At 47.0% G+C, this 25,556-nt stretch overlaps 1 protein-coding gene across 1 annotated transcript; it reads left to right on the forward strand.

Annotated features, from left to right (window-relative positions):
- Positions 1–12,974: 12,974 nt before the first annotated feature.
- On the forward strand, positions 12,975–22,418 carry CKAP4 (cytoskeleton associated protein 4). Its single transcript, XM_037847882.1, has 2 exons — positions 12,975–13,659; positions 19,885–22,418. The coding sequence occupies exons 1-2, from the start codon at positions 13,186–13,188 to the stop codon at positions 21,211–21,213; spliced, it is 1,803 nt and encodes a 600-aa protein (XP_037703810.1). The 5' UTR covers positions 12,975–13,185; the 3' UTR covers positions 21,214–22,418.
- The last annotated feature ends 3,138 nt before the right edge of the window (positions 22,419–25,556 follow it).

The following is a 25,556-nucleotide window of genomic DNA, read 5'->3' on the forward strand; positions in this document are numbered from 1 at the left end:
TCCACAATTACATGGAACTTTGAATAGGAAGTGAGATATGGTAGGTTAGTATAGGTTAGAGTGAAATAGTGACACATCCCAAAGTAATTTGGGCAGAGAATAAAAAATATATTTACAGCCCCCCACCCCACCCCAAGGAGCTGGGGGAAGGTGCAGAAGTGTTGGACTTCCTTACCTGGACTGGTGTTGATGTTGTCACAAACATTGGGACTGGAGGTTTGATGTGCCGAGACCTCGATCATGGGACTTGTCCTTATGAGGCTCGTTACTGCAAATGAGAGGCTAAACTTGCATATGATTGTGCCTAAGAGTCTCCCCCTGAGTGCCTCTTTGTTGTTCAGATGTGGCCTTCTCTCTCTCTAACTGAGCCATCTTGGCAGGTGAACTCACTGCCCTCCCCCCTGCGTGGGACGCAACTCCCAGGGGTGTAAATCTCCCTGGCAACGCAGGATATGACTCCTGAGGATGAATCTGGACCTGGCATTGTGGGATTGAGAATATCTTCTTGACCAAAAAGGGGATGCAAAATGAGATGAAATAGTTTCAGTGGCTGAGAGATTTCAAATGGAGTCGAGAGGTCACTCTGGTGGACATTCTTATGTACTATATAGATAACACCTCTTAGATTTTAATGTATTGGTATAGCTAGAAGTAAATACCTGAAACTACCAAACTTCAACCCAGCAGTCTGGACTCCTGAAGACGATTATATAATAATGTAGATTACAAGGGGTGACAGTGTGATTGTGAAAACCTTGTGGATCACACTCTGTTTATTTATTGTATGGATAGATGAGTAGAAAAATGGGGATAAAAACTAGATGACAAATAGGGTGGGATGGGGGGATGGTTTGTTTGTTCTTCTTTTACTTTTATCTTTTGTTCTTATTCTGATTCTTTCTGATGTAAGGAAAATGTTCAGAAATAGATTGTGGTGATGTATGCATAGCTATGTGATCGTGCTGTGAGCGGTTGACTGTATACCATGGATGACTGTATGGTATCTGAATATATTTCAATAAAACTGAGTTTAAAAAAATAAATTAAAAAAAAATGGTCCTAAAAATGTTCAAAGAGCTAAAGGAAAACATGGGCAAAGAACTAAAGGAAATCAGGAAAACAATTGATGAACACAAAGAAAATTACAATAGAGAGAAGGAAATTTTGAAGAGGAACCAAACAGAGCTGCAGACCACAGTAACAAAATTAAAAATTCCCTAGAGAGCTTCCAGAGCAGATTGAAGCTGGAAAAAGAAAGAATCAGTGAACTTAAAGAAAAGACAACTGAAATCACCCAGTGTGAGGAGCAGAAGGAAGAAAGAATGAAGAAAAGTGAACAGAGCCTGAGAAGCCTGTGGGATACCATCAAGTATATCAATATATACATGGTGGGAGTCCCAGAAGAAGAAAGAGAGAAAGGGGCAGAAAGAATATTCAAAGAAATAATGGCTGAAAACTTCCCAAATTTTAAAAAAGACACGAATATACACATCTGAGATGTTCAATGAACTCCAAACAGGATAAACCCCAATAAACCATGCTGTGGGTGGGTGCCTGGACCTGAGCTTCCTGAGATCTGTCAGAAGGGGGTGAAGGAGATTTTCCACTCCAGTGACCATACTTATTTCTCAATACCATCAGAACCTCAGTCTCATTTCTACTAGTTTCCAAAGTGGCCAAATCAACAACAGCATGAAGGAGCTGTTTCACCCTACCTGCCTTGACACTATATTTTATAGTTTAAAAAATAAAATCTCAGTTAATCTGATAGAAAAAAATAATCATATAATGGTATTTTAAGTACTTCCATTTCTTATATCACAAGGGAGGTTGATGCAATGAGAAATCAAGTATAAAATTCTGGGCTTGGCACCTGACACATAAATTAATTCTCTCCCCTTCTCTGGCCCACGGCAGGCCTGCCTCATACTGGCCTTTGGGATGAACCGATGCAAGACATTTCTAGAGAAAAACATGCAAATTCTCATCAGGATGAGAAACAGAAAGAGATACAAGTTGTCCTTTAATCCTGAAGGTTTTAGAACCCTTCAAAGAGGCTGCACCTTTTAGGTGATGAACTCTTCTTCCTTAGAGAAAGGCAGAGAAGCTTTGAACTTCACAAAGGCCTTCCCTTCATGGTTTGGCAAAGGCAAAATCTGGCTCCAGTACAGGCACCTTGGCTCAGTCACCAGATAATCCCTATTCCTGGGATTCTCAACCTGTGAACCAAGATCAGCTGTTATGAATATCAAATAAACAAAATACAGCACAGCTGTAGTCATTTTTTAATGCAAATCATTTTATAGAGCAAAGAACCACCTGTCTAGAGGGTGGGAAATACCATTCCTTCTCAGAAGAGCCACTCAACTTAACTTTACATTATTGATATTCATTCAATCATTTGACAAATATTCATTGACATCACTTCTGTTTGACAACTGCTTTGGAATTGGCCTCTACACAGCAATCATTTAAAACTGAATTTACACGCTGCTCTAGGCATTACAAGTTGATTCCAAATATTTATTTTGGAATTGGGTGCTTGTCAGTCTTCCTTGGAGGCTACCCATTGTGGTGGTTTGAAGTTGTATGTAGCCCAGGTAAACACATTCTTAAATTTAATCCATTTCTGTGGGTATGAACCCATTGTAAGCAGGACCTTTTGATGAGGTTACTTCAGTTAAGGTATGGCCCACCTCAATCAGGACGGGTGTTAATCCTATTACTGGAGTCCTTTATAAGTGAAATGAAATTCAGACAGACACAGAGAGAAAGCCACAGGAAGCAAGAGGCTGGACATTGACAGAACAAGAAAAGAAGGGAGAGACCAGGAGATGCCACCATGTGCCTTGCTGTGTGACCAACTAAGGACCAAAGATCACTAGCAGCCAGCCCTAGAATGCCAGTCTTTGGGGAGAAAGCATGGCCTTCATGATGCCTTGATTTGGACTTTCTTTTAGCCTCAAAACCACAAGCAAATAAATTCCCATTGTTTAGCCTGACCCATATCATGGTATTTGCTTGAGCAGCCCAGGAAACTAAAACACCCATCCAAGAAGCAGCAAGGGCTGGTGGATAGAGAGAGAGGGGTTTGGAATCAGACATGTGATCTCAAATCCTGAGTCTTTCAGGGATGAGCTGTGTGAGTTTGGGCAAGTTGCTAGAATGTAAAATGAGAATAATGACTTTCTTACCTCAAAGCCAGCAGTCTCTTCCCTGAAGGGTGCATTTGATTGGGTGGAGAGGAGGAAAGAGCTCATTTATCCCACAAGACAGGAATTTGTGTAGTACCAGAGAAAAGAGGCCAGCCTGTCCAAGGGGCGAAGGCATGGTTGGGAACAATGAGAGATAAACACTGGGACAGTGGAAGAAGGATCCTTCTACTGGCCACATTGCTCACACCCCAGAAGCCCAGGCTTTAGGATGGGGGCCTTGAAGCCTCTGGATCAGGGCAGGGTCTGAGTTGAAAGTGGATGAAAGGATCAAGAGTTCCTCAAGAACTGAATTGAAAGCCTCGTAAGAGTTCTCATCTGCTTCAGCTTCACTGGACATCAGAGAAATAAAGCAAGAGAAGGATGGTACTTCTTTCACTTGAAGAAAGAACAGGGGAACCAACCTTATTGAAGCAAGGAAGACTTAAGTTAGATGATGATACTGACTGCCTCACTGTGGGCAGAGTACAAGATTATTCTATGTCATCAAAGAGTCCCTTTATCTAAGACTTGAAATCTTCTGACTGGCAGAGGCTCAGATGGGAATTCACTAGTGCCTATCAACCTCTTCACATACTGGACAGGTCTCCTGAATTACTGTGATGATCATTTTGGTTGAAAGTCAATTGGGGAGCTCCTAATTCTCCCACCCACTCTCCTTTAGGCAGAACCCTTTCCAGAGGCTCATCTGAGTTTCAAACAGCAGCCTCCTTGTTCTGGTACAAGGTCCCAGATGCTATTCCACAGCTGCTGGTGAGGCTGGGCCCAGAGCCCAGGTGTACGCCCTTCCCCTAAGGCGTCCCTGCCAGAGGTGGGCCTAGAAAATGAAGGAGCCCTGGGTGCCTATCAGAAGTCACAGAGTCTGGGTGGCTGGACAACCTCTCCATCTTTTCAAAGGTTGAGGAATTTAACCAAAGGGATATAATACTGCATTTCTGTGCAATTCTGTATCACTTTAAGACCTGAGGAGTCATGTATGGAAGCAATAAGTCCCCAATGCAGCTGAACTTCAAGGGAGGACCAGATGTGAAAGGTGAGGGGCATCTGCCTGCAGAGGACAGTGAGATTCAGTTCACCCACCAGTTACAGAGCTCTTGCTGTAGATGCCCATCTTGTGCTGAGTAGTGGGGGTGGAGTAGGGTGGTAGCAGTGGTGGTGGGTGTGGGAAATGGAGGGGGCAGATACAGAGATAAATAATGATAATGACAATGATAACAAAAACAGCCAACAGGTACTGGGAGCTGACTGCGTGCCAGGCTTTGTGCTCATTTATTCATTTATTCTATAACTAGTAGGGACTCAATAAACACTTGAGCCCCAGCCACACTGGCCTCCTCTCTGCTCCTCTGATGAGCCCAAAGGTCTTTGCATTTGCTCTTTTCTCTGTCCGAAAGGCTCTTCTTCCAGAAATTTTCTTCGTTGGCTCCCTCACTTTTTCTTCAGGTTTTTCTTTACTCTCACAGTGGAGTCTTTTTTGTGCATTCCTACCTAAAATTGTAACCCCCTCCCAATACACTCTTCCTATGCCCCCTTCCCCACCTGACTCTTCCCTCTTAATCGTTAGTACTATCTAGCATACTGTATTTTATACCTGTGCATACAGCTCCCTTGCTAGTGCAAGAGCTCCATGAGGGCAGGGACTTTGGACTGTTATTCACTGCTGTTGCTCTAGTGCTGAAATTTGTTCAATGCATGAATCAAGAAACAATTTCTTAGCATCAATTGTGTGTCCCATCCAACAACAAGCATTAAGGATAGTGCAGGTTTTTGTCCTCTAGATGTTTATGGTCTGGTGGGGGATGCGATATTAAACTAATGACACAATAATTTCCACTCTGCTGGAATAGAGCATGCTGAGTGCTTTACTGACTTTATTTTGCTAAAACCTCACCACAACCCTTGGACATGGTTACCATAATCTACAGTTTACAGATGTTATCTTGGTTTTTCCTGTAGCGAAAATAGCCAGACAGGCTGAATTACAGAGAGATTGGACTTAGTTGGCACACATTAATGATAACTGTGTGCATGTAACTTGCAAATAATGGTCTTTTTCATATTCATCCCTTCCCATGGATCCTCTGAAGTCATTTATACTTCATTATAAGTCATTATACTTCAGAAAAGAGGAAACTGAGACCTGAGAAATTAGGTAACTTAACTGAGCCATACTATCTACTAGGATCAGCCCCTTCTATGTCGTTACCACTCCCATTCCGAGTAGCCCACGTGATGAAGTGACTAATACTGGGAGAAGAGAGGGTAGAAAGGTGTAGTCAAGGACTAGATTTTCCTGGAGAGGGAAGTAGTTGGGACTCCTAGGCTGGAGGGCTGGAAAGAAGAGCTTGAACAAAGAACAAAGGCTTGCAGGAGGCTGTAGAGCAAGGACTTGGCAGGGAGGGGTTGGTTAAGTAGGCTCCTAACCGGGTGGGGAGGCATAATCTTCCCTGTCTCCCCACCCTTCCTCCTGACTCCTGATCATTTGATTTGATTCTAATAAGGAGATATGGGAGGTTCTTGAGCAAGGGAGGGGCAGGAGCAAGGCAGGGGCAGGTGGTCTTTGGGGAGTAGGATTTTTCTACCTACTTCTCCACCCCATTTACTTAGAAGTCTCCCACATCCACATACCCCTCCTATGTTTTGTTTAGGTTAGCAACATATATTTATAATGTGTTATCTGAACCTACCATAAAACATTGCATTTACATATAATACCCATATCTGCTCAACTTTCAAAGCTTGAGACTTTCCCAACACCCCTGCCCTGAAAGAGTGGTAGCCTGACAGTGAAAGAGTCTGAGAATCAGGAGCCTAGCATTTTAAGTCCTGTACTGTCATATCCATCCATCCATCCATCCATCCATCCATCCATCCATCCACCCATCCATCCATCCATCATATATTGAGTAGCTCCTACAGTCCTGGCAAATTGCCTTGCACTTGGGATAAAAAAGGAACAGATCACAGTCCCCGCCCTAAAAACTCTAGTGTGGACAACAGTAAGAAAGTAGGCAATTTCTACACAGTGCAATAGGTGCTGTGATCCTCAAGGAAGCTGTCCATAGCAACAGAGTCATCTTGTCCAGGTGAGGAAGTAGGCACAGGAAAAGCATCAAAGAAAGAATTCCTGAGAGAATATGGCAAATTAGGGCAATTGTAGGAAATCTCAATCTAGTTAACCATAGGGTAGGAAGGGATTAGAGGGTGAAATGAGGCTAGAGAGAGAGAGAGAGAGCAGGGGACAGATTATGAAGGATTTTTTAATATCACACTAAGGCAGTGGTGCCCATAATTTGTTTTCTGTCTGCAATACACCTAAGGGATGAAACATATGTCCGTCTGTAGCCTGGTGAGAGGGAGCAGCTGTGGAAGTGAATTACCAGTCCCAGGTTGAGACACAGCCCTGCCCTCCCCTTCCCAGTTTGAGTAGAGGCTGGATTTCATCTGAAGGCTGAATGGCTTGAGTATGTCTGTAACTTCACCTCACCAGGCCCTGTTTTCTTACGTGCCTATGAATTAGTGTGCTAGTTGAGATAGTGAACTCTGGGATCAACTGTGTGGGTTCTAGGCTGACCCTCCTCCACCATTCTCATGCTGTGTCACCTTGAATAAATTGTCTACCCTCCCCTAAGCCTGTTCCTCACTGGCAAGCTGGATCAATTCTACTGGGCTGCCTCCATCAAAGGTTCACTGAGGAGGAACCAAGGTAATGCCTGGAAAGTTCTTGGCGCAGTGCCTGGCATACCGAAAATGATCAGCAAATGTTAACGGTGATGAGGACAATGTGATATTGCAGGTCCCTGGAGCCAAACACTGTTAGCAATCATGGGCTCATTATCATCACCATTGTCGTCACCATCATCTTCATCATCACCCACATGGTAGCAGGTCATTGGGCGGCCATTCCTAGGTGGGTTCCTCCCATCCACTGTCCTCTTCTGTGGTTGTCTCATAAGGGAAGGCCCCACATAGAGGGATTTTAATGACATTTATTGAGCTTCTATTGCTCAAGGCACTAGGGCTACATGAGTGAGCCGAATAAAGTCCCCACTCTCTCAGGGAACTAAAGTCTAGTGAGGAGACAGTTACTAATAATTAAACAAGCAAACAGATAATCCATCAAAGAAAAATATGTACTATAGAGAAAAAGAAAGCAGGGAAGAACGGATAGACAGTGTTGGAATTAGACAGTTGTTATTTTATTTGGGATGGTCAAGGAAGGATTCAACTAGTGGTGACACTGGAATTGAGGGGGTGAAGGAGGAGACAGCTATGCAGATATTTGGGGGGAAAAGCTTACCAGGCACAAGGAACAAAGTTGCAAAGACCCCGAGGTAGGAATATACCTGGCATATTGAGGAACATTAAGGAGGCCTGTGAGGCTGGAGAGCAGTGATCAAGGGGGAGAGTAATGGAGGGTGAGAGCAGAGAACAGGAGGAGGTTAAGAACGTGGGGAAACTTGGAGGTCATTGTATAAACTCTGACTTTTCTTCTGACCAACATAGAAAGTCATCCAAAGATTTTGAAGTGAGGTGTGACATGATGTGACTTAAATTTTAACAAGACTGCTCTGACTTTTGTGTTGAAAACAGACCATTAAGGTAGCAAGCACTGAAGCAGGGAGGCAGGTCTGAAAGTTATTTCATGTATATCCAAGTGGTGGCTTGGATCGGTTGGGTACCAGTGGAGGATTCTAGAAGTGTGAGTTAATGGATATATTTTGAAAGTAAAAGCAAATGAGAATTGCTAATTTATTACTTTGTATGTAGAGGGGGAAAGAGAGAAAGAGAAGAGTCAAGGGTGATTTCTGAGCAACTGGATGGATGGAATTGCCATGTGCTGGGATGAGGATGACTGTGAGTGGAGCAGATGTGGAGGGGAAAACTGTTTAATCCTCTCATTGTTCCTCTAAGGTAGGTCCTACGGTAATCCCATAAAAATTGGGGATCAGAGAGGTGAAGTCTTTTTGAGGTCATTTAAGTGGCAAAGTCAGGATCTGAACTTGCTTTTTCTGATTCTCCTGTTTGGAACTCCATAACAAAGCAAAGCCTGCAGAAGCCCTTGCTTGGCTTCCTTAGACAGAGGCTCCAACCAACCCCTCATGCTGTAAGGGCTTTTCTGCTGACCACAAGGACCACGCTGATGTCTTCCACCCAGGCTTGACCAGATCCCTTCACCCCACAGGGTGCAAATGAGAGCTCCATTCCTCTAAGGAGAATCCCCCTTCCAGACCACCAAATACAACAGTGCTTCTGCTAGATGGAGGATGCCCCCAACCCACTGAGCCAGCTACAAAAGAAATTTTGGTTGGATGCGAATTTTTGTCTAACGCATGGAATACACTTGAAAATGAATGAGCTTCAGTCATTGCTGGTCTACAAGACACCCAGAACTGAGTATTTGATTTCAACTCCAGCTCTGGGTGTGAAGACATCTCCATCCTCAGCCACCTAGAGATCATCATTTACCTGTTTCACCACTGGCTGGATCTGCTAGGATGGTAAGCAGCTGAATAGTGGTTAAGAGCATGAGCTCTGGAGTCAGTTCACCTGGGTTCAAATCCTGGCACTCCAATTTACTAGGTGTGGGACCTGGGGCAAGTTACTCAACTTCTCTGTGCCTCTGTTTGCTCATCTGTAAAATGGGAATAAGAGGAGTATCTCTGGTTCAAAAGATCAACTATGTAGCACACTTAGTGTAGTGCCCACAAATAATACTCAACAAAAGTTAGCTATCAAATTGAATATTATTTTATTGAGACTTGACTTTGTGCTTCCTCAGTGTTGTTGTTGTTGAGTCTTCACTTTGTGTAGAACAACTACAAGGTAGATGGATAAAAGTAAACAATTGTTTAGCACCATGTAGTTTACAAAACACTTCCATGCATATTACCTATCACCTGATACCACCCTAGTGTATCGATGTGATAACTACAGTTTCAAAGTTGAAAGGCCAGCCTTGGCTCAAATCACACAGTCAATTTGATAGTGTGGCATCAAAGTGTAAATCTGTTTTATATTCACAAGTAATATCCCTATTACTTGTCATCCCTAGCGCTTGCCCGCCCTTTAAGTTCACCCCAGAAGGCCAGAGATACCTGCTAAGCACATTTCTTAGGATTGCAAAAACAAGCAGAATGGTGATTATTTTTAGAGCAATATCAAAATGTCACATACGGACCTCATAGCCAAGGGGTGGTGCCCCAGCTGGGACCTGAACCCACATCTTCTGATTTGAAATTTCATTTCCTTCCCCTACTGCATGGAGTTGCACCATTGAGAGTTGGAGAGCTCCTGTGGGTTGTGTACCCCTGCAGGTGGGAGGGGTGCTCTAGCTCTCCAGAGCCAAGCTATAAAGGAGGACCCCCATTTGCAGGGTTTGCTGGCTCACACCTTGGCCTCTGGGGGCCTTGGCATCGTGGAACACAGCAGAAGCAATCGACATTTATAGGAGCTTTCTATTTAGCCACTCTAACTAAAACCAGGAAGGTTTTCAAAGGGATTGCAAAGCACCACCTTTTAATTTATGAGCCATGCAGTCAGAGGGTGTTCAGATGCCTCTTCACACAAGCTGGGGGGAAGGGCTGGAGGAAAGAGAGAGATACTTCCGGCTCCTATCTTCCTCCACCCATGTTCCCAACCATCCAAGGAGGAAGGAAGAAAAGGGGAGAGAGGATTGGAAATCAGGAGAAAAAGAAGGGAAACCTTCTCTAAATGCTTGCTGGGCTGGCTTAGAAAATGCTGTGGGAGAATGGAAATATCCAAGAAGAACCATTGGCCCCTTCCTGCCCTAAAAAATGTACTTCCAGGACCACCTACCAACCTCCTCCTCTGGGTCGAACCAATCACTAACAGTGGAGCCACACTGCAGAAGGAAACACTGCCTGCTTTTTCAAGTTAAACATAGCATGCTTAATCTGTGGTTTGTAAACCGCATGTGGTGCTGGGAGCTCCTAGAAATTATGAAAGAAAATCATTTAAATCTGGACATAGAAGCTCTGTGCAGCTATACTTTCACTCAGTGACTCTGCAGATTTTATTAGCTATCCTTTATTCACAGAACCTTACTATGTGCCCAGTATCATATGGTGTCCCTCCTTTAATCCTCACAATCCTATGAGGTAGTTCTTATTACCCCCATTTTACAGGTTAAGACACTGAGGTTCAAAGAGGTCACCCTCTCCAGTCAGTTGTGGAGCTGAATTTGAACCCAAGTTAGCATATCTAGAACCTGTGTCTTAACCACTATACTTCACTACCTCTCAGAGGAAAGGGTGGGAAAGTAATAATAATCTTTCCCCTCATTCTTCCAGTGCTCAATAGAGGCAAAACAAACAAACAAACAGAAACCTCCCATTCTTATATACCTACGATCTCAATCAGCTTTGAATAAGTTATTTAATTATTTTTTATAACAGTAAGACTGTTTTCTTTAAGAAGTATATTAATATAATAATACAAAAGGATTTTAGAGATGCACTTTACAGAAGGGGGTGACCCTTAAACCCAGAAAGGAGGCTAAGCACACTTCTGAAGGTCACACAGTTTGGTGGCAGAACTAAGGTTAAAAAAAAAGAGCACTCTTGCCTCCAAGTTCACAGCTTTGCCAGGCCCCAGCAAGTCGCTTTAAGTTTTCATAGCTTCTGCCTCTAACCCGGACTGCTGGAAGGAGGGAGGTCTCTTTTCGTGCACCAGAGGTTTTAAACACAATGCGAACTTAACAGAACAGTTTTTAAACAAGGTTCTTCTATCACCTTCTGAGGAGAGGAGTCTGCTTTTCTCTGCTGCTGCTTGTTTCTCTTGCAGGGCAGAGCCCTGTGCTGTTTAACTAGGAGGTGCCTACTACAGCTCCAGGCGTTTAGCTGAGGTGGGGATGTTTCTGTCTCTCTCAGAGTGGGGAGGTTGACTATATTCCATAATTTGCTCTGCCCCCCCAATAGCGATTCTTGTAGCTTCTAAGGCCCTCCTCAGTCTGAACCCATCTCACCTACCTCATCTCTTTCTTCCCCATGTCGCAGGATTCTACATCAGACTGGCCTCCTGGGCTCGCCCCACTTCTGCAGTAAAAATATCCTCCCCTCCTATGCAAATTTTTTCTTCAAAGCTTTGCTCAAGGCCACTCTACCCCAGAAAGCCTTCCCCATGTACTCCAGCCCCAAGTCCCCTTACTTTTTATATTGTATCTACATAATTTAACCCTTAAAATGTTTCTGCACACTTCTCCAAATGTAACGCAGGCTCCTTGAACATGCTTTTGTTCATTTACTTAGAAGGTGCAATTTCAAGCAGGAGACTCTATTAGTTAACAGACACCTGGCACATAGTAGACCCTCACCCAAAGTTTGCTAGATTGAACCAACATATGCAATGCCTCCTATTGTAATTAACTGCTGTCTCTAAGTCCCATGAGAGGTATCAAGTGGTATTTTGGGGAAGACATCATGAAAGAACTGATATTTGAACTAGGCTTTAAAGATAAGGAATATTTTCTTTTTAAGCTTAGAATTGGGGGGTTAGACTGCTAGGCCCAGAACAGTGCCAGGCACCCAAAGACATCAGGTAGAGAGGAAAAGCAGTGGAGTGGAGTTGAATTCTTGCCTCTGCCCTAGCACCATAAGACTGGGCAAATTGCTTAACTTCCTGGACCCCAGTTTCCTTCTAGGACCCCAGTTTCCCTCCCATTTTGAAGTGATTAAGAGGCATAGGCTCTGAAAGAAGCAGACCTAGGTTCAAACCTTGGCTGTGTGACCTTGAGCAAATCAATTGGCAGGCCAGGTGGGGGTGTGTGTGCTCAGCCTGTTTCCTTCCTAGAAAATGGGTAAAATAATTCCTGCTTTACAGAATTGTGAGGTTTTGAGAACACGTGTAAGTTGCTAAGCACAGCAGGGGTGACAAACCCTAATCTGCCACCCTTTCAGGCGGCTCTGGTGCAAAGAGAAAACGACGTCGAACGGTCTTCAGAAAAAGTCGGGAGCTGCGGACAGCACGCTGACTTAACTCGGAAGCTCAATAAAATACTTGTTTCTTTGAACAGACTTAATGCAGCCCAAGGATCTTTGCTAACTCTCCCCAAACAGGTCTCCGAAGCGGATTGGGTTTTAGACAGCCCTTTCGACCGCCGCCTTCAAACCCAAGGAAAGAGACAGGGTTCGGGCTCCGTGGCGGGCTAGGGACAAGGCGCCGCGGTGACTTCTCTAACTCCCCACATATCGCAACCCGGGACTAGTCCCCACCTCTTTACTCCCCACTCCCGGGGCTGGGCTCCTCGGGCGCCCGCCCTCCCCCTTCATTTCCTCTCTCCTCACTTGGCGCGGGGTGGGGTGGGGGGGTGAGCTCACACTTGGCCCATTGCGCAGGGTCATCCCCGGCTCTCGCCCCTCCGGCCCCGCCCGGCCCCCCCTCCCTTCGGCCACCTTCCTCCGGCCCCCGTCAGCCCGGCCGCCTCTACCCCCCCGCCCCTACCTCGGCCGCCTCCCCCCGGACCCCGGCGACCCAGCCCGGTCGCCTCTCCCCCTCCCGCATCTCGGCCACCTGGGCCGCCAGCCCGGGTCCGCGGAGACCACGCCGGGCCACCGGATCCCCGCGGCCGCCTCCCGGGCCCCGCCCCCGGCCCCGTGGGCCCTCCCTCTTTGGGGTCGTGGCGGCAGCGGGGAGGGGCCACCCGCTGGCCCCCGCGTGCGTGGCAGGCTCTCCCCGCTCGGCTCGCTCGGCCTCCCTTCCCGGGAGGCGGGGTCGGCGCCGCAGCGGCGGCGGCAGAGGCAGGCCCCCTCCTTCCTCCCTCAGCCCGGCCTCCTTCCTCGCCCGCCCGCGCGCTCCCTCTCTCTCTCTCTCTCTCTCTCTCTCGGCCCTTCCGACGCCAGCAGCGCCCGCGTGCCGCTCGCCCAGCCCCGGGGGGGGAGCCGAGGAAGTTTCCCGGGCCGCACGCTCCCGCTCGCTCGCTCGCGTCCCATCCTCACCCGCCGCCGCGCCCGCCATGCCCTCGGCCAAACAAAGAGGCTCCAAGGGCGGCCACGGCGCCGTGAGCCCCTCGGAGAAGGGCGCCCACCCGTCGGGCGGTGCGGATGACGTGGCGAAGAAGCCGCCACCGCCGCAGCAGCCGCCGCCGCCCGCGCCGCACCCTCCGCAGCACCAGCACCAGCACCCGCACCCGCACCCGCAGCAGCAGCAGCAGCAGAACCAGGCGCACGGCAAGGGCGGCCACCGCGGCGGCGGCAAGTCGTCCTCCGCCGCCGCCGCCGCCGCCGCCTCGTCCTCGGCGTCCTGCTCGCGCAGGCTGGGCCGGGCGCTCAACTTTCTCTTTTACCTCGCCCTGGTGGCCGCGGCCGCCTTCTCGGGCTGGTGCGTCCACCACGTCCTGGAGGAGGTCCAGCAGGTCCGGCGCAGCCACCAGGACTTCTCCCGGCAGCGGGAACAGCTGGGCCAGGGCTTGCAGGGCGTCGAGCAGAAGGTGGGTACCCCGCCCCCTCCCCCAGTTCCCTTTACAACGGATGCGCCCCCCTTGTGACGTCCCGGCCAGCCTCCTCGGCCTTTCCCAGCCCCCTGCCCAGAATCGCCGGGCCCTCTTCGGTGGGCCCCTCTGGGCCGCATAAGGTCCCCGCCGGGCCCGCGGCGACCTCCCTTCTCCTCGGACCCTTCGTCCCGACGCAGACCCCAGACTCTCTTTGTTAATGGCCACAGAGGAGTCAGCGCCCAGTGATGGACCCCCGGGAGGAGGGTCCGCGGGGGGGAAGGTGGGCCAAGGGCCTGTCAAAGGACATTAGCGGTGAGCTGTAAGGAAGCCGCAGGCTCTCAGGAGCCCATTCTTTTTGGATTAGGAACCGCTGAATGGGCAGAGTTGTCTGAAAGGGAGGCTGGAAGGGGAGCCGGCACATCCCTGGGAGCCTCGGGCAAGGCCACACCTCAGCAATCGTAGTGGGGCACATCTGAGCCAGTTTTTAATAGACCTGAGCTTGGAGGAAGGAAAAGCTAGTATTCTTATTCATTTGTGAAGTCCAAACTAAATATAATACACCTTTTGGTCACTTGTCCTGTATGGCCAGTGTCTCCATGCTGACCCTGGAAGTGGCATACTTCAGCCCTAGGGGGGAGGTAACAGCTGAAAATACTAGGTCATACTGGTGAATAATAGAGCCAGACACATTTTTAGAGAGCTTACTCACATATTATCCAGTCCTCATAGCAACCCTGGGAGGGAGATGGCACTGGCAGATTTGACTCCATTTTCCAGACACAAAAAATTGAGGTTTAGAGAGATTAAGTGAATTGACAAGAGACTCCCAGCCGGTGAGTGGCAGAACCCATGATGCTGTCTGGGTCACTGGCCTGTCAGTCCTACCACACTGCCCTGTTAAGGGTTCCCAGGCACCGATTTCAGGCATGGACGCACCAGCTGTCCCTCTACCCAACATTGCTTGGCTTCCACCCTCCTGTGGTTTTCCCAGACCAAGTGCAGCTCCTTCAGTCCCATTTCCCCTCCTCCATCATCCCCTAATTTCATTGCTCAGGCAAAGTCGGTTGCATGACTGAAACAAAAAGTCCCGCCACTCCTGAGCCCGGAACTGCTGCCTCGTTTTCCCAGCGTGCAGCCCGTCCTGCCAAGTTTCTCTGCACTTTTGTTGAGTATGCAGTAGTAGGAATTTCCTCTGAAGTCTGGTGGAGCAACCGGGATGAGTCAGCCTGCTAAATGCTGTGGGCCAGGAGAGGTGACTTTTCTAAAGGAATTAAGGAGGCAGAGTGCTGCTTTGCCTATCTTGAATTTCAGATGATTCTTCAGAAAATAGACGACCAGAGCATAATCTCTACCTCTCTCTTCTCTTTCATCCACCCACTTCTTAATCAGTCATGATGTTTATTGAAGTCTGATCATCATATGGCTCTGCGTAGACCCTGTGCAGGATATGAAGGAGCAGAAGGCAGGGCCCTTCCCATCGCATGGAGGTGGTGAATTGTATCTGTGTAGGAACTTAACAGCAAGGCTTCCATTGAGGGAACTAATGTGCCAGTTGAGAAGAGGGAGGTTGGAATTGCCTAGGCCTGTATCCCTGCCAGGCGTGTAGTTGATGGTTGATAAATGTCGAGAGAAGAAATATGAAGAACATATCGACAGGGGACTAACTTGAGCCTGTCTGAGGGTCAGGAAGTGGCTCCCCTGCCTATAGCAGAGTGACCTTTAGGGGGTAGTGAGAGAGGAGGTTGAAAGTCAGGGCCAAAAGGGAGGAGGTCTTGAACCCTGGTTGAAAACATTGGGCTTTATTCTCTGTGCTTCTACTTGTATCTCCCTTTTTTTTCTTTCTGGTTCTCACCTTTTCTTGGTCACAGCTACATACAGCTTCCTTTCTTCTTTGGGGCTCAGTTTTCCCATCTACACAGTGAAGGGAGGGTTCGATTCAGATTTTCAAGAATCCTTTTGGCTCTGAGACTGTTAAACTAGTGATCATCATTCTTTTAATTCAGTAGGGTAATCGGGCTACTATGCCTATTCCTTACTGAGCATTTATTATGTGCCAGGCTCTATGGCGAGGACTTGAAAAGGATTTGTCTCTTTTGATCCTCACGGCAACCCCAAAAGCTAAGTACTTTTATTATCTCCCTTTTGCACATAAGGAAACTGAGGCACCAAGAGTCTAAATAACTTTGCATGGTTACGTGGCTAGTAAGTAGTGGGGCCAGGATTCAAACCAGGCTATGTAACTCCTGGAACACTCTTAACTACTCTGCTGTTCATTTTATCTTTCCCGTGCCTGGCAGAGAATGTAGGAGGTACTCAGTAGATGCTTGTTCCATTGACTTGGCACGTGGAACACGCTCAGAATAGCATATTTGGCATAGCATGCAGCCACTTCATAGTCTGCACCTTCAGTGGCCAGCAAATAAGAAAGTATTTTGCAGGGAGGAGGGAAGAATGATTAGTCCTCTGACAACTTAAGTCTGAACTATTTTATAACTCTGTGTGAGACTTGGTGGAGGGTAGGATTTGGTTATTAGCAGGGAAATGAACTTACAGTGTTATTATTATTAATGAGTATTCACTGTGGGCCAGGCATTCTATTAAGTGCTTCGCGGCCACTCTTTCAGTTCCCTAGTCGCCCGCTGAGGCAGGTACCATTTATTAACACCTGATAGGGCCTGAGCCTGCAGCGATTATGTTTCACGTTCCGGGTCACTCACACACATTGTAAGTTGTGGAGCTGATTGGAGTCAGGGCTGTCTGACCCTGAACCACTCTACTCAGCTGCTCTATTGGGTGGCCACCTGGTCTCTCTTGTTCTCCAAATGCCCTCAGTATTGGCAAGTGGCCCAGGTCTTCTGAATGGCTGTAGCACAGCAGAGAGGCTGGCTTGTCGCTGCCCAGAAAATTCAGCAGGCACAAATGGGTCCAGGACTTCAGAAATAGGCTCTGGCAGATCCAGAGACACTGAGCTAGGGACCTGGGTGGTACCCAGTGATTGTAGGAGTAGAATTAGGCTTGGTGGAGAGATGCAGTGAGACCAGGAGCTATTTGTGGAAGAGTACATGCTCTGGATAGATTTCTTTGTTTTCCCATCTCGACTTTCTGGGTAAGGAGTCAGGGCTTCATGTTTAGGCATCATCTCCTCCGTGTGCTCAGTGGACTTTCAACGTGCCTCTGCCTAAGCAGCTCACATAGCGCTTAAGAGCTCAGGTTCTGTAATCAAACATTCTGGGGTTATGATGCTTCGTTCTGACACTTGCCAGTCGTGTCACCTTGAACTCTCTAATCCTTAGTTTCCTCATCTGTAAAATGGAGATCGGTGGGAACCGCCAACTCTTGTGATTATTGTGTGGATATAATGAGATAACATCTGTAAAGTACTTTGCATAGTTCTAGGTGTACAGTAACTGCCCAGCTCATTGTCAGCCACTGCTGTTTTCAGTGTGTCTGATTCCTCCCAGTAGGCTGTTTGCTCCTGAGGGCAGGGATCCTGTCCTAGCTATTGTTTTACTTCTGTCATCTTACCCCGTGCTCACTGCTTAGTGTGTACCCCATATATGTTGGGTAAACAGATACATCCAGTGTATACTGATCACAATGATTACTTTGCACATAAAAATGAACAATTCATCTCACACCACCATCAAGAGGGGGCAGTTTCTGTCTTCTTTTTACAGAGGTGGGGCTGGGTTTGTTTGGTTTCATCCATAATTTCCAATCCATTCCCCTTAACCATTTGAAAAGAGCCAGCCTGGTTTAGGGGTCATAGTCAGGGGTCGAGGGGGTCAGTGGAGCCATTGGTCCCCTTCAGGCTCTGCTCTGTTAATTGATTCATTTTTTTGTTCATTTGGAAAACACCAGGTGAACAGCCACCGTGTTGCTCACCCGCTCATTCCTCTGTTTTGATTGCTATGCTTGGAGGCTTGGAACAGGCAAATACTACTGTGATTTAATAATCTAGTTTCACAGATGAGCCTCGCTCCAGTACCCTGTCGAAGAGTCCTTTTATGACTCATGGTATATTTGGTTGGGCAGGGAAATCGTCTAATACTCTGAAGTCCCTGGGAACCTTTTTCTAATCTGTCTTAAAATCATAGACTGGTAGAGCTAGGGGGGACTGTAGCGACTCTTTTTATAGATGAGGAACCTGGGACTACTAAGTGAGGAGAGAACGCGACTTATTCGTGCTCACAGCGCCGGTTACTGGTGCCACTGGAGCTAGAGCCTAGAGGTCCTGTGCACGGTTCTGGTGTGTTTTCGGTTATCCCTTTGCCTTTTGGCATTGGCCTGAGGATGGTGTTAGAAATCTGTGGACTTAAAAAAACACCGATAAAGTGATTGCTAGTATTTCCTCATCATTCAGTGTTTACTAGGCATAGTTTAAACACTTCATATATATTCATTTAATCCTCACAAGACAATCCTACGAATGAGGTGCTATCTTAGTTCCCATCCTGCAGGTGAGGAAACTGAGGCACAAATAGGCTAAATAACTTGCCGAAGAGCACACCGCTAGGAGGTGTCAGAGCTAGGATTTGAACTCTTTATGGTCTGGTTCTGGAGCCCATGCTGTTTTATTTTGTAACTTCCTATTGTAGAAATTTTCGAGCATAAACGAAGAGAATGAACCCCATTTTCAATAATTGTCAGTGTTCTGCCGTTCCTGTTTCATGTTTTTCCTCCCTCCCTTTACAGCTGGAGTATTTTAAAATTTAAACCCAGAGTGACATATTCGTTTGCCCAAAGGATTTTAGTGTTTATTTATAGCAGATAAGGATTCCTTTCCTGTTCCCTCCCGTCCCCTCCCCTTGTTTCTTTTAAGGAAACAGTATTATCACATCCAGCAAAGTTAATAGTAATTCCTTAGTATCATCTAATACCCAGTTCGTTCAGAAAATGTGTTTTTACAGTTTTTACAGTTGCTTTGTTTCAATCAGGATCCATAAAAGGTCCATACGTTACACTTGATTGGTAAATCTCTTACATGTCTTTAAATCTATAATAGTTTCTCCCTTTACCCCTTTTAAAATACTAGGTTGTTATTGAAGATTTCTGTCATTTGTGCTGTAGCGTTTCCCACATTGTGGATGTGACCGACTGCATCCTGTTGGTGGTTTTTATACTTCTCCACCTTGCATGCTTTCGGTAAACTGGCAGTAAGAGCTGGAGACTTGCTAGATTCAGGTTCTTTTTCTTTTTCTTTTTTCTTTTCTTTTCAAGGAAGTGTCATAGGTGGCACTGTGTGCTTCTTCTGGCATCACATCAGGGTGAAGTCCAGGTTCTTAATCATCATCCCATACAGCTTCTCTGGCTATTAAAGTAGCTCCTTGGGGAGTTCCCAGGTCAGGTCTTGTTTAGGGTAGAACTTATTTAGAATAAACATGTAGCAGAAGAACAAGGTCGCAATGTGTTCAGAAAGCCAGAGAATGCCAAGAGGTCCTCTGGTCTGGTGAGGACACCGAGGCCCAGAGAGCACAGTGTGGCTTGTGCAGGGCCACACGGCTAAGGGGCAGCAAGCCGAGACCTGGGCCCTGCCTCCTGCCTCCCAACCCAGCGTCTCCCAAGGGCCTCAGATTTCTTCAGACTTGCGTGACTCTTTCATTTGCAAGCGCCAGAAAGCTACTCCAGCTAGTTTAAAGAGAGAATTTACTGGCGTAAACTAAAAAGTTGAGAGTAGATTCCTCCAGGGATTCAAATTATGTCTTCAGAACTTGATCTTGCCATTTCTCAGTTCTGCTTTCCCCTGTGCTGGCTTGACTTTTTAGGCAGGTGTTCCATGTGCTGGTTTGAATGGCTCCAGACCAGCAATCCCAGTGGAAAAAGAGGTTTTCCTTTCCAATAGTTTTTTTTTTGTTAATTCAATTTTATTGAGATATATTCATATACCCTTCCCAATAGTTGTAACAGAAGTCCTGGAATGTCTTGTTGGCCTGACTTGGGCCACATGCCCATCTATGGGTTAATTGCTCTGGCTTAGGCTGGGGATGGGAGATGGAAAATGCTGATGGGACAGGCTGGGTTTACAAACCCATTCCTGGAACACTTGGAAGGAAGGGGGTCCTTGGGTTGGTCTCTTTGTGCAAGGTGATTCTCCAAAGGAAAACTGTAATGCCCATTCTAGAAGAGGAGGAGTCTGAAAGTTGGGCAGACATAAAACTATAGCTTTATAGCTTAACATTCATCAGCTCTTCTCAGCAGTTAACATCTGGATTTTGGTTCCAGGTGCAGTCTCTGCAAGCCACGTTCGGGACTTTTGAGTCCATCTTGAGGAGCTCTCAACACAAACAAGATCTCACAGAGAAAGCTGTGAAACAAGGGGAGAGTGAGATCAACCGGATCAGCGAAGTTCTGCAGAAACTCCAGAATGAGATTCTCAAAGACCTCTCGGATGGGATCCACGTGGTGAAGGATGCCCGAGAGCGGGACTTCACGTCTCTTGAGAATACAGTGGAGGAACGACTGACGGAGCTCACCAAGTCCATCAACGACAACATCGCCATCTTCACTGAAGTTCAGAAGAGGAGCCAGAAGGAGATAAATGACGTGAAGGCGAAGGTTGCCTCTTTGGAAGAATCTCAGGGGTACAAGCAGGACTTGAAAGCCTTGAAGGAAGTTGTGAAGGAAGTACAAGCCTCCGTGAAGTCCAAAGACAAGGACATTGAGGCCCTGAGAAGCTCCCTCCAGACCGTGGAGTCTGATGTGTACACAGAGGTCAAAGAGCTGGTGAGCCTCAAACAGGAGCAGCAGAAGTTCAAGGAGGCAGCTGATTCGGAGCACCTCACCTTGCAGACCCTCATGGAAAAGGTTCTCCAGTCAGAGGAGTCCATTTCCCGCCTCCCGGAGGCGATCAGGAGGCTTGAGGAGGATCTCCACCAACTCAAAGCTGAATCCAGCAGGCCAGAAGAAGACAGAGTTTTCAAAAACTCCGATGCCTTAGAAGTGCTCCAGGAAAAGAGCCAGGGATTGGACTCCAGGCTCCAAACTGTTGAAGATGGAGTCCATTCCATGCAGACGGCCTCTGCGCAGCAGACGGAGAACCTGGAATCCCTCCTGTCGAAGACTGAGGAGCACGAGCAGCGCCTGAGTGCCCTGCAGGAGCGTGTGCAAGGCCTGGGGTCCTCCTCGGAGGCAGACAAGGACGGCTTGGCCAGCTCCGTGAGGAGCCTGGGGGAGGCGCAGCTCTCTCTGTACGCAGACGTGGAGGAGCTGAAGAGAAGCGTGGGCGAGCTCCCCAGCACCTTGGAAGCACTTCAGAGGGTGCAGGGGCAGGTTCACACGCTGCTCAGTCAGGATCAAGCCCGGGCCACCCCGCTGCCTCCTCAGGACTACCTGGACAAGCTTTCTTCTCTAGACAACCTAAAATCCTCAGTAACCCAAGTGGAGTCAGACTTGAAGATGCTCAGGACTGCCGTGGACAGCTTGGTCGCATACTCAGTCAAAATAGAAACCACTGAGAACGACTTGGAATCAGCCAAGGGTTTACTAGATGACCTGAGGAATGATCTGGATAGGTTGTTTGTGAAAGTCGAAAAGATTCATGAAAAAGTCTAAATGCATTGTGTGTGTAGGGTGCGGATTTACAGTCCAATTTCTCATGACCAAAAAATGTGTTTTTTTTTTTTCTCCCAACCCTTTCGTCACCTCTTCCCACACCCCCTCTCCCAATTTCTTGTCGCCTCTTAAAGAGCAGTAGATGTCACCTGGAACACCAAGACGTTGTATTTTTGTGCCCGGTTAATTTAGTTACAATCATTACCACACACCGTTGTTTCTTAAATTTTCTGCTGCTTTTGGTTGGTTTCCTAAAAGCCCAAGCCCGGTGAATCAGAGGTGGCTTTCAGAAAGGTATGTCTCTAGCATCAGAGAGCAAAGATAGCTGCTTCAGCCAGAGATTAGCAGAAGTATATTAACCCTAACCTCAGAAAACATACAAAAAATGAAAAACAAACAAACCAAATGCCTGGCTTGACAGATTTCAAGTAAAAAAAAACGGGGTGGAGTGGGCACTTTTCTTTCTAATTGTTTTGAGAAAAATTAATTTTACTTTTTTTTTTATATATATACACTTCTGGTTGACGGTTTCATGAGATGTCTCTCATTTCTTGTCTTCCACTTTTAACTGGTTAAAACTCAAGTGTCAGCTCTTAGTTGGGAGGGGGCGAAAAACCTCTTGGTCTTCCGATTGAATCTGCTGGCTACTTGAGGGTCACCTCCCCGTGGAGTGGGTGTCTTTTCCATTCCTGAATCATCTAGTGATATCAAAGGCAACTATGCAAAGAATTCAGATGGTTCTGAATGTTAAGGCACAGCACCCCGCAGAGTCCCCAGTGGCCTGCCTGTGGCAGCTCTCCTGGTTGAGTCAACCAATAATGCATAGATTTAGACTCCCTGAAAGGGGAGTCCTGGGATTCTTTCAAGAGATGTATTATTCTCTCCTAAGCTGTTCACAAAGGAATGGGGTGGGTCCCTGGGGGAATGCAGGCCGTCTCTATTTTAACAGGCTGTCCATGAAGAGGTTTGCTGTGGGAGCAGACCCCCATCTGTCAGTGAACGAAGCGTGCACTGCGTTTCTGTAATTGTTTGCTGTATCCCTTTGCCTTTGAGCTGTACTGTTCTTCAATGGCTGTCTTGCCCTTCAAAAAAAGAAAAAAAAGAAAAAAAATGAAAAGAAAAAAAAAGGGTTGTTTAGTTTACTGTGAAATGAACTGTATGGCTTATTTACAGTATTTTTAATTCTTAATAAACATTTGAGCTTTGTTAGGACTTTTTCCAGAGTGCTGGCTTTCTGAGAAGTTAGTATTATGATGTGTTTTATTAGCATGGAGTATTTCAGGATTAGAAAATAATACGTTTTTCAGTTATAAGACTATTCTTTTCAGTCCCAGAACCAAGGCGATCTCGCTGTTGGGCCTGGGGTCATACTTTCGATTGACTCTTTGTGGTTTGATTATAGATTGTCGCTTGTCTCCTCCTTTGTTTGCTGTAGCCGAGGGTCTCGATCCAGACTCCCTGTTAGAATCTTCTGGAGAGCTTTAAAAAAATGCCTGGGCCCTGCCCCCATGGTGCAGATTCTGTCGGTAGAAAGAAGGCTGGTACTGGCATTTTAAAGGCTCCCCCACTGATTTCAACCTGCTGCCAGGGTTGAGAACCACAGTCTCAGGTCGTCCTAGTGACCTCTGGCCCCACTGTACACCTGGCGGTGTCTCTGTTGCTTTCCTGGGTTGTCCACTGTCTCCCACTCAATAACAGATGCTGTCTATGGAGTACTTGTGTGCCAGGCGTTGCACCAAGCCCTTCCGAGGCCTCACTGTTCATTCCTCCTAGTACTCATTTGAGATAGGTGGCATCATTCCCGGTTTTGCAGGGGGGAAGCAGGCTGAGGGGCAGTGGGCATCACGCAAGACCATTAGCCAGGAAGTGGCCAGGCTGAGGTTTGAACCCAGCCCCTGCTCTAAACCGTGACTACCCCGTGTCCACCTCCTGCAGCATTCTGCACCTTCCACCAGCACAGGGCCCGTCCAGCCTGACCTGTGGAGCACCCACTGCCTGTTGCAGAGCCCGAGGCTGCAGGAGCCCACGTCCTGTTTTCTTGCACCCAGGGAGTAGAGGTGCCAGGATCTTGAGGGCGTATGTGACTTCCTACCTGCCTTTCTGGCTCTTAGGGCCCCTCCTCTCTGAACTTCCTCTATGAGTCATTCTTCTGGGTCCTTGAAGCAGCATCCCCAAGGCTCCACAACCCTGAGCTTGGTGTGTTTTCCCAAAGCAGTGTGCAAACTAGGAGGTGTTAGAAATTTTATAGGTGTTAGAAATTTTCTTTATTTTAAAGTCCAAGAGTTGATATGTATGCCTTCATAACTTATTTTGCCTCTTTTGGGGAGGGTGCTGCACAGCATAAACTCCCATGTATGGAGAAAATTGAATTGTCCTGGTTCCTTCCAGGTGAGTTGGTTGCATTGGGCAAGTATTTGTTCTTCCTCCTGCCTCTCCTTAGACGTCCCCCTAATCTGCAGTCTCTAATTGAGTATTGCAGTAGATCCTCATTTAGTATTAGAGAAGAAAACATCTACAAGTGTCAGGGAAATGATCAAATATAAATTCAAGTGGTGAAAATAAATAAAAGGAATATATTTTAGTTTGCTAAGTTGCTCAAAGCAGATACCATGTAATGGGTTGACTCTTAACTATGGGTATTTATCAGTTTACAAGCTTACAGTTTTGAAGCTGTGAAAATGTCCAAATCTAGACATCATTAAGACAATGCCTTCTTCCTGAAGACTGGCTGCTGGCGATTCTGGACTCCTCTGTCACATGGCAAGGCACATGGCAGTGTCTCCTGGTCTCTCCCTTCTCTTCTGGGTTTCCTTGCTTTCAACTTCTTGCTTCCATGGTTTTTTATCCCCTTTATAAAGGTTTCCAGTAGAAGGTTTAAGACCCACCCTGGGGCCTGCCTCAACTGAAGTAACCTCATCAAAAGCTCCTACTTACAATAAGTTAATACCCATAAGAATAGGTTAACTTTAAGAACATGATTTTCTGGTATGTACAGCTCCAAACCACCACAGAATGTATAAACATATTTTTCATGGAAGGGCAGTTGGAGATAGACCCTACCTCAGATAACATCACAGGTCTGTCTTGTTTGTTCACGGGTCTGCTCATGCATTCATTCAGTAAACGTTTATTGAGCACATATCCAGACATTTTGCTAAGCTCTAGTGAAATAAAGATGCACATGACTGGATTCTTTTCCTCAGTCCTGTAAACTGATAGGTGTCAAAGGGAATTATAGGTGCTATAGCCAGGTGTAGTGGGGCGCAAAGGAGGGAGTGGCCACGGATGGGGCTGGAGTGGTTAGAACAGGTTTCAGAGCCCCTGGGGAACCCCTTTGAAATGCTTCCACGAGTGATGGAACCTTCAGGAATCATGGGGTTGTCCAGCTCTTTGAACACTGAATAGTCACAAGTTACTGAAGGTGTTGATTAAGCTGCAGATGATCCAGCACCAGGAAGGCAGCCTGCAGTGACCCTCCAAAGGCAGGACTCAACACACTGATGAGGAGGTTGCTCCACCACTTACCCTGTGACTTGGGCAAGTCACTTAGAATGGCAACAACACTTACCACACAGAGTGGTTGCGAGAACTGTATGACGTTGTGGATGGAGAGGGTTTAGATTAGCACAGCATCTGGTACATAGTGAGAGCTCCAGGGTGTACTCATGTGAGCCATATCAGAGGATAAGAGCTTGAAATACATCTGAGCTGGCTGGTAAATCACTGCTGTGCAGAGTCCCCTGAACCCTCCTCACAATCCAGCAACTAAGAGTTTAATTTCCTGGCAGAGCTGGGGGCCTCCAGGACACTGCTCCAGCCCCATGGCCAGAATTCGTTTTGACGGATGGGTGCCCTTGTTTTACCACTGGTGAAATATTTTGAAATCCTTTCTCGTGAGCTCAATAGTTGATGTATATGTGTGTAATTTGTTTTAAAGAAATGACTACATAAAGAGTTGGTGAAGTGATGTTGTCAGGTGGCCAGGAAAATGGCAGGCACATGGTTCTGGATGTGAAATGGTCAGGGGAGTTGAGCGAGCAGAGGTGGGCGTGGGGTAGAGATGGAGATAGGGCTGGAGGGCTCATGGGGCCAAGTCCCAGAGACCTCTTGTGTCATCCACAAGAATCTGGATTGTATTTCCTGAATTGCCAGGAGCCCACAAAGGGTTTTAAGCAAGGGCAGGAAGCATACTTAGAGCTGGCTCTCAGAGTGCCCACATTGGCAGCCTTGGAGGAGAGCAAGACCATTAGGAGTCTTAGTGGTCCAGGTGGGATCTGATGAGGATTTGAACTAAGACAGAGGGCTTGAGGATGAGAGTAGGAGATGGATTGCAGAGACACAAG

Source organism: Choloepus didactylus, chromosome 8 (genome assembly GCF_015220235.1).
Source record: "Choloepus didactylus isolate mChoDid1 chromosome 8, mChoDid1.pri, whole genome shotgun sequence".
In the NCBI taxonomy this organism is placed as follows: domain Eukaryota; kingdom Metazoa; phylum Chordata; class Mammalia; order Pilosa; family Megalonychidae; genus Choloepus; species Choloepus didactylus.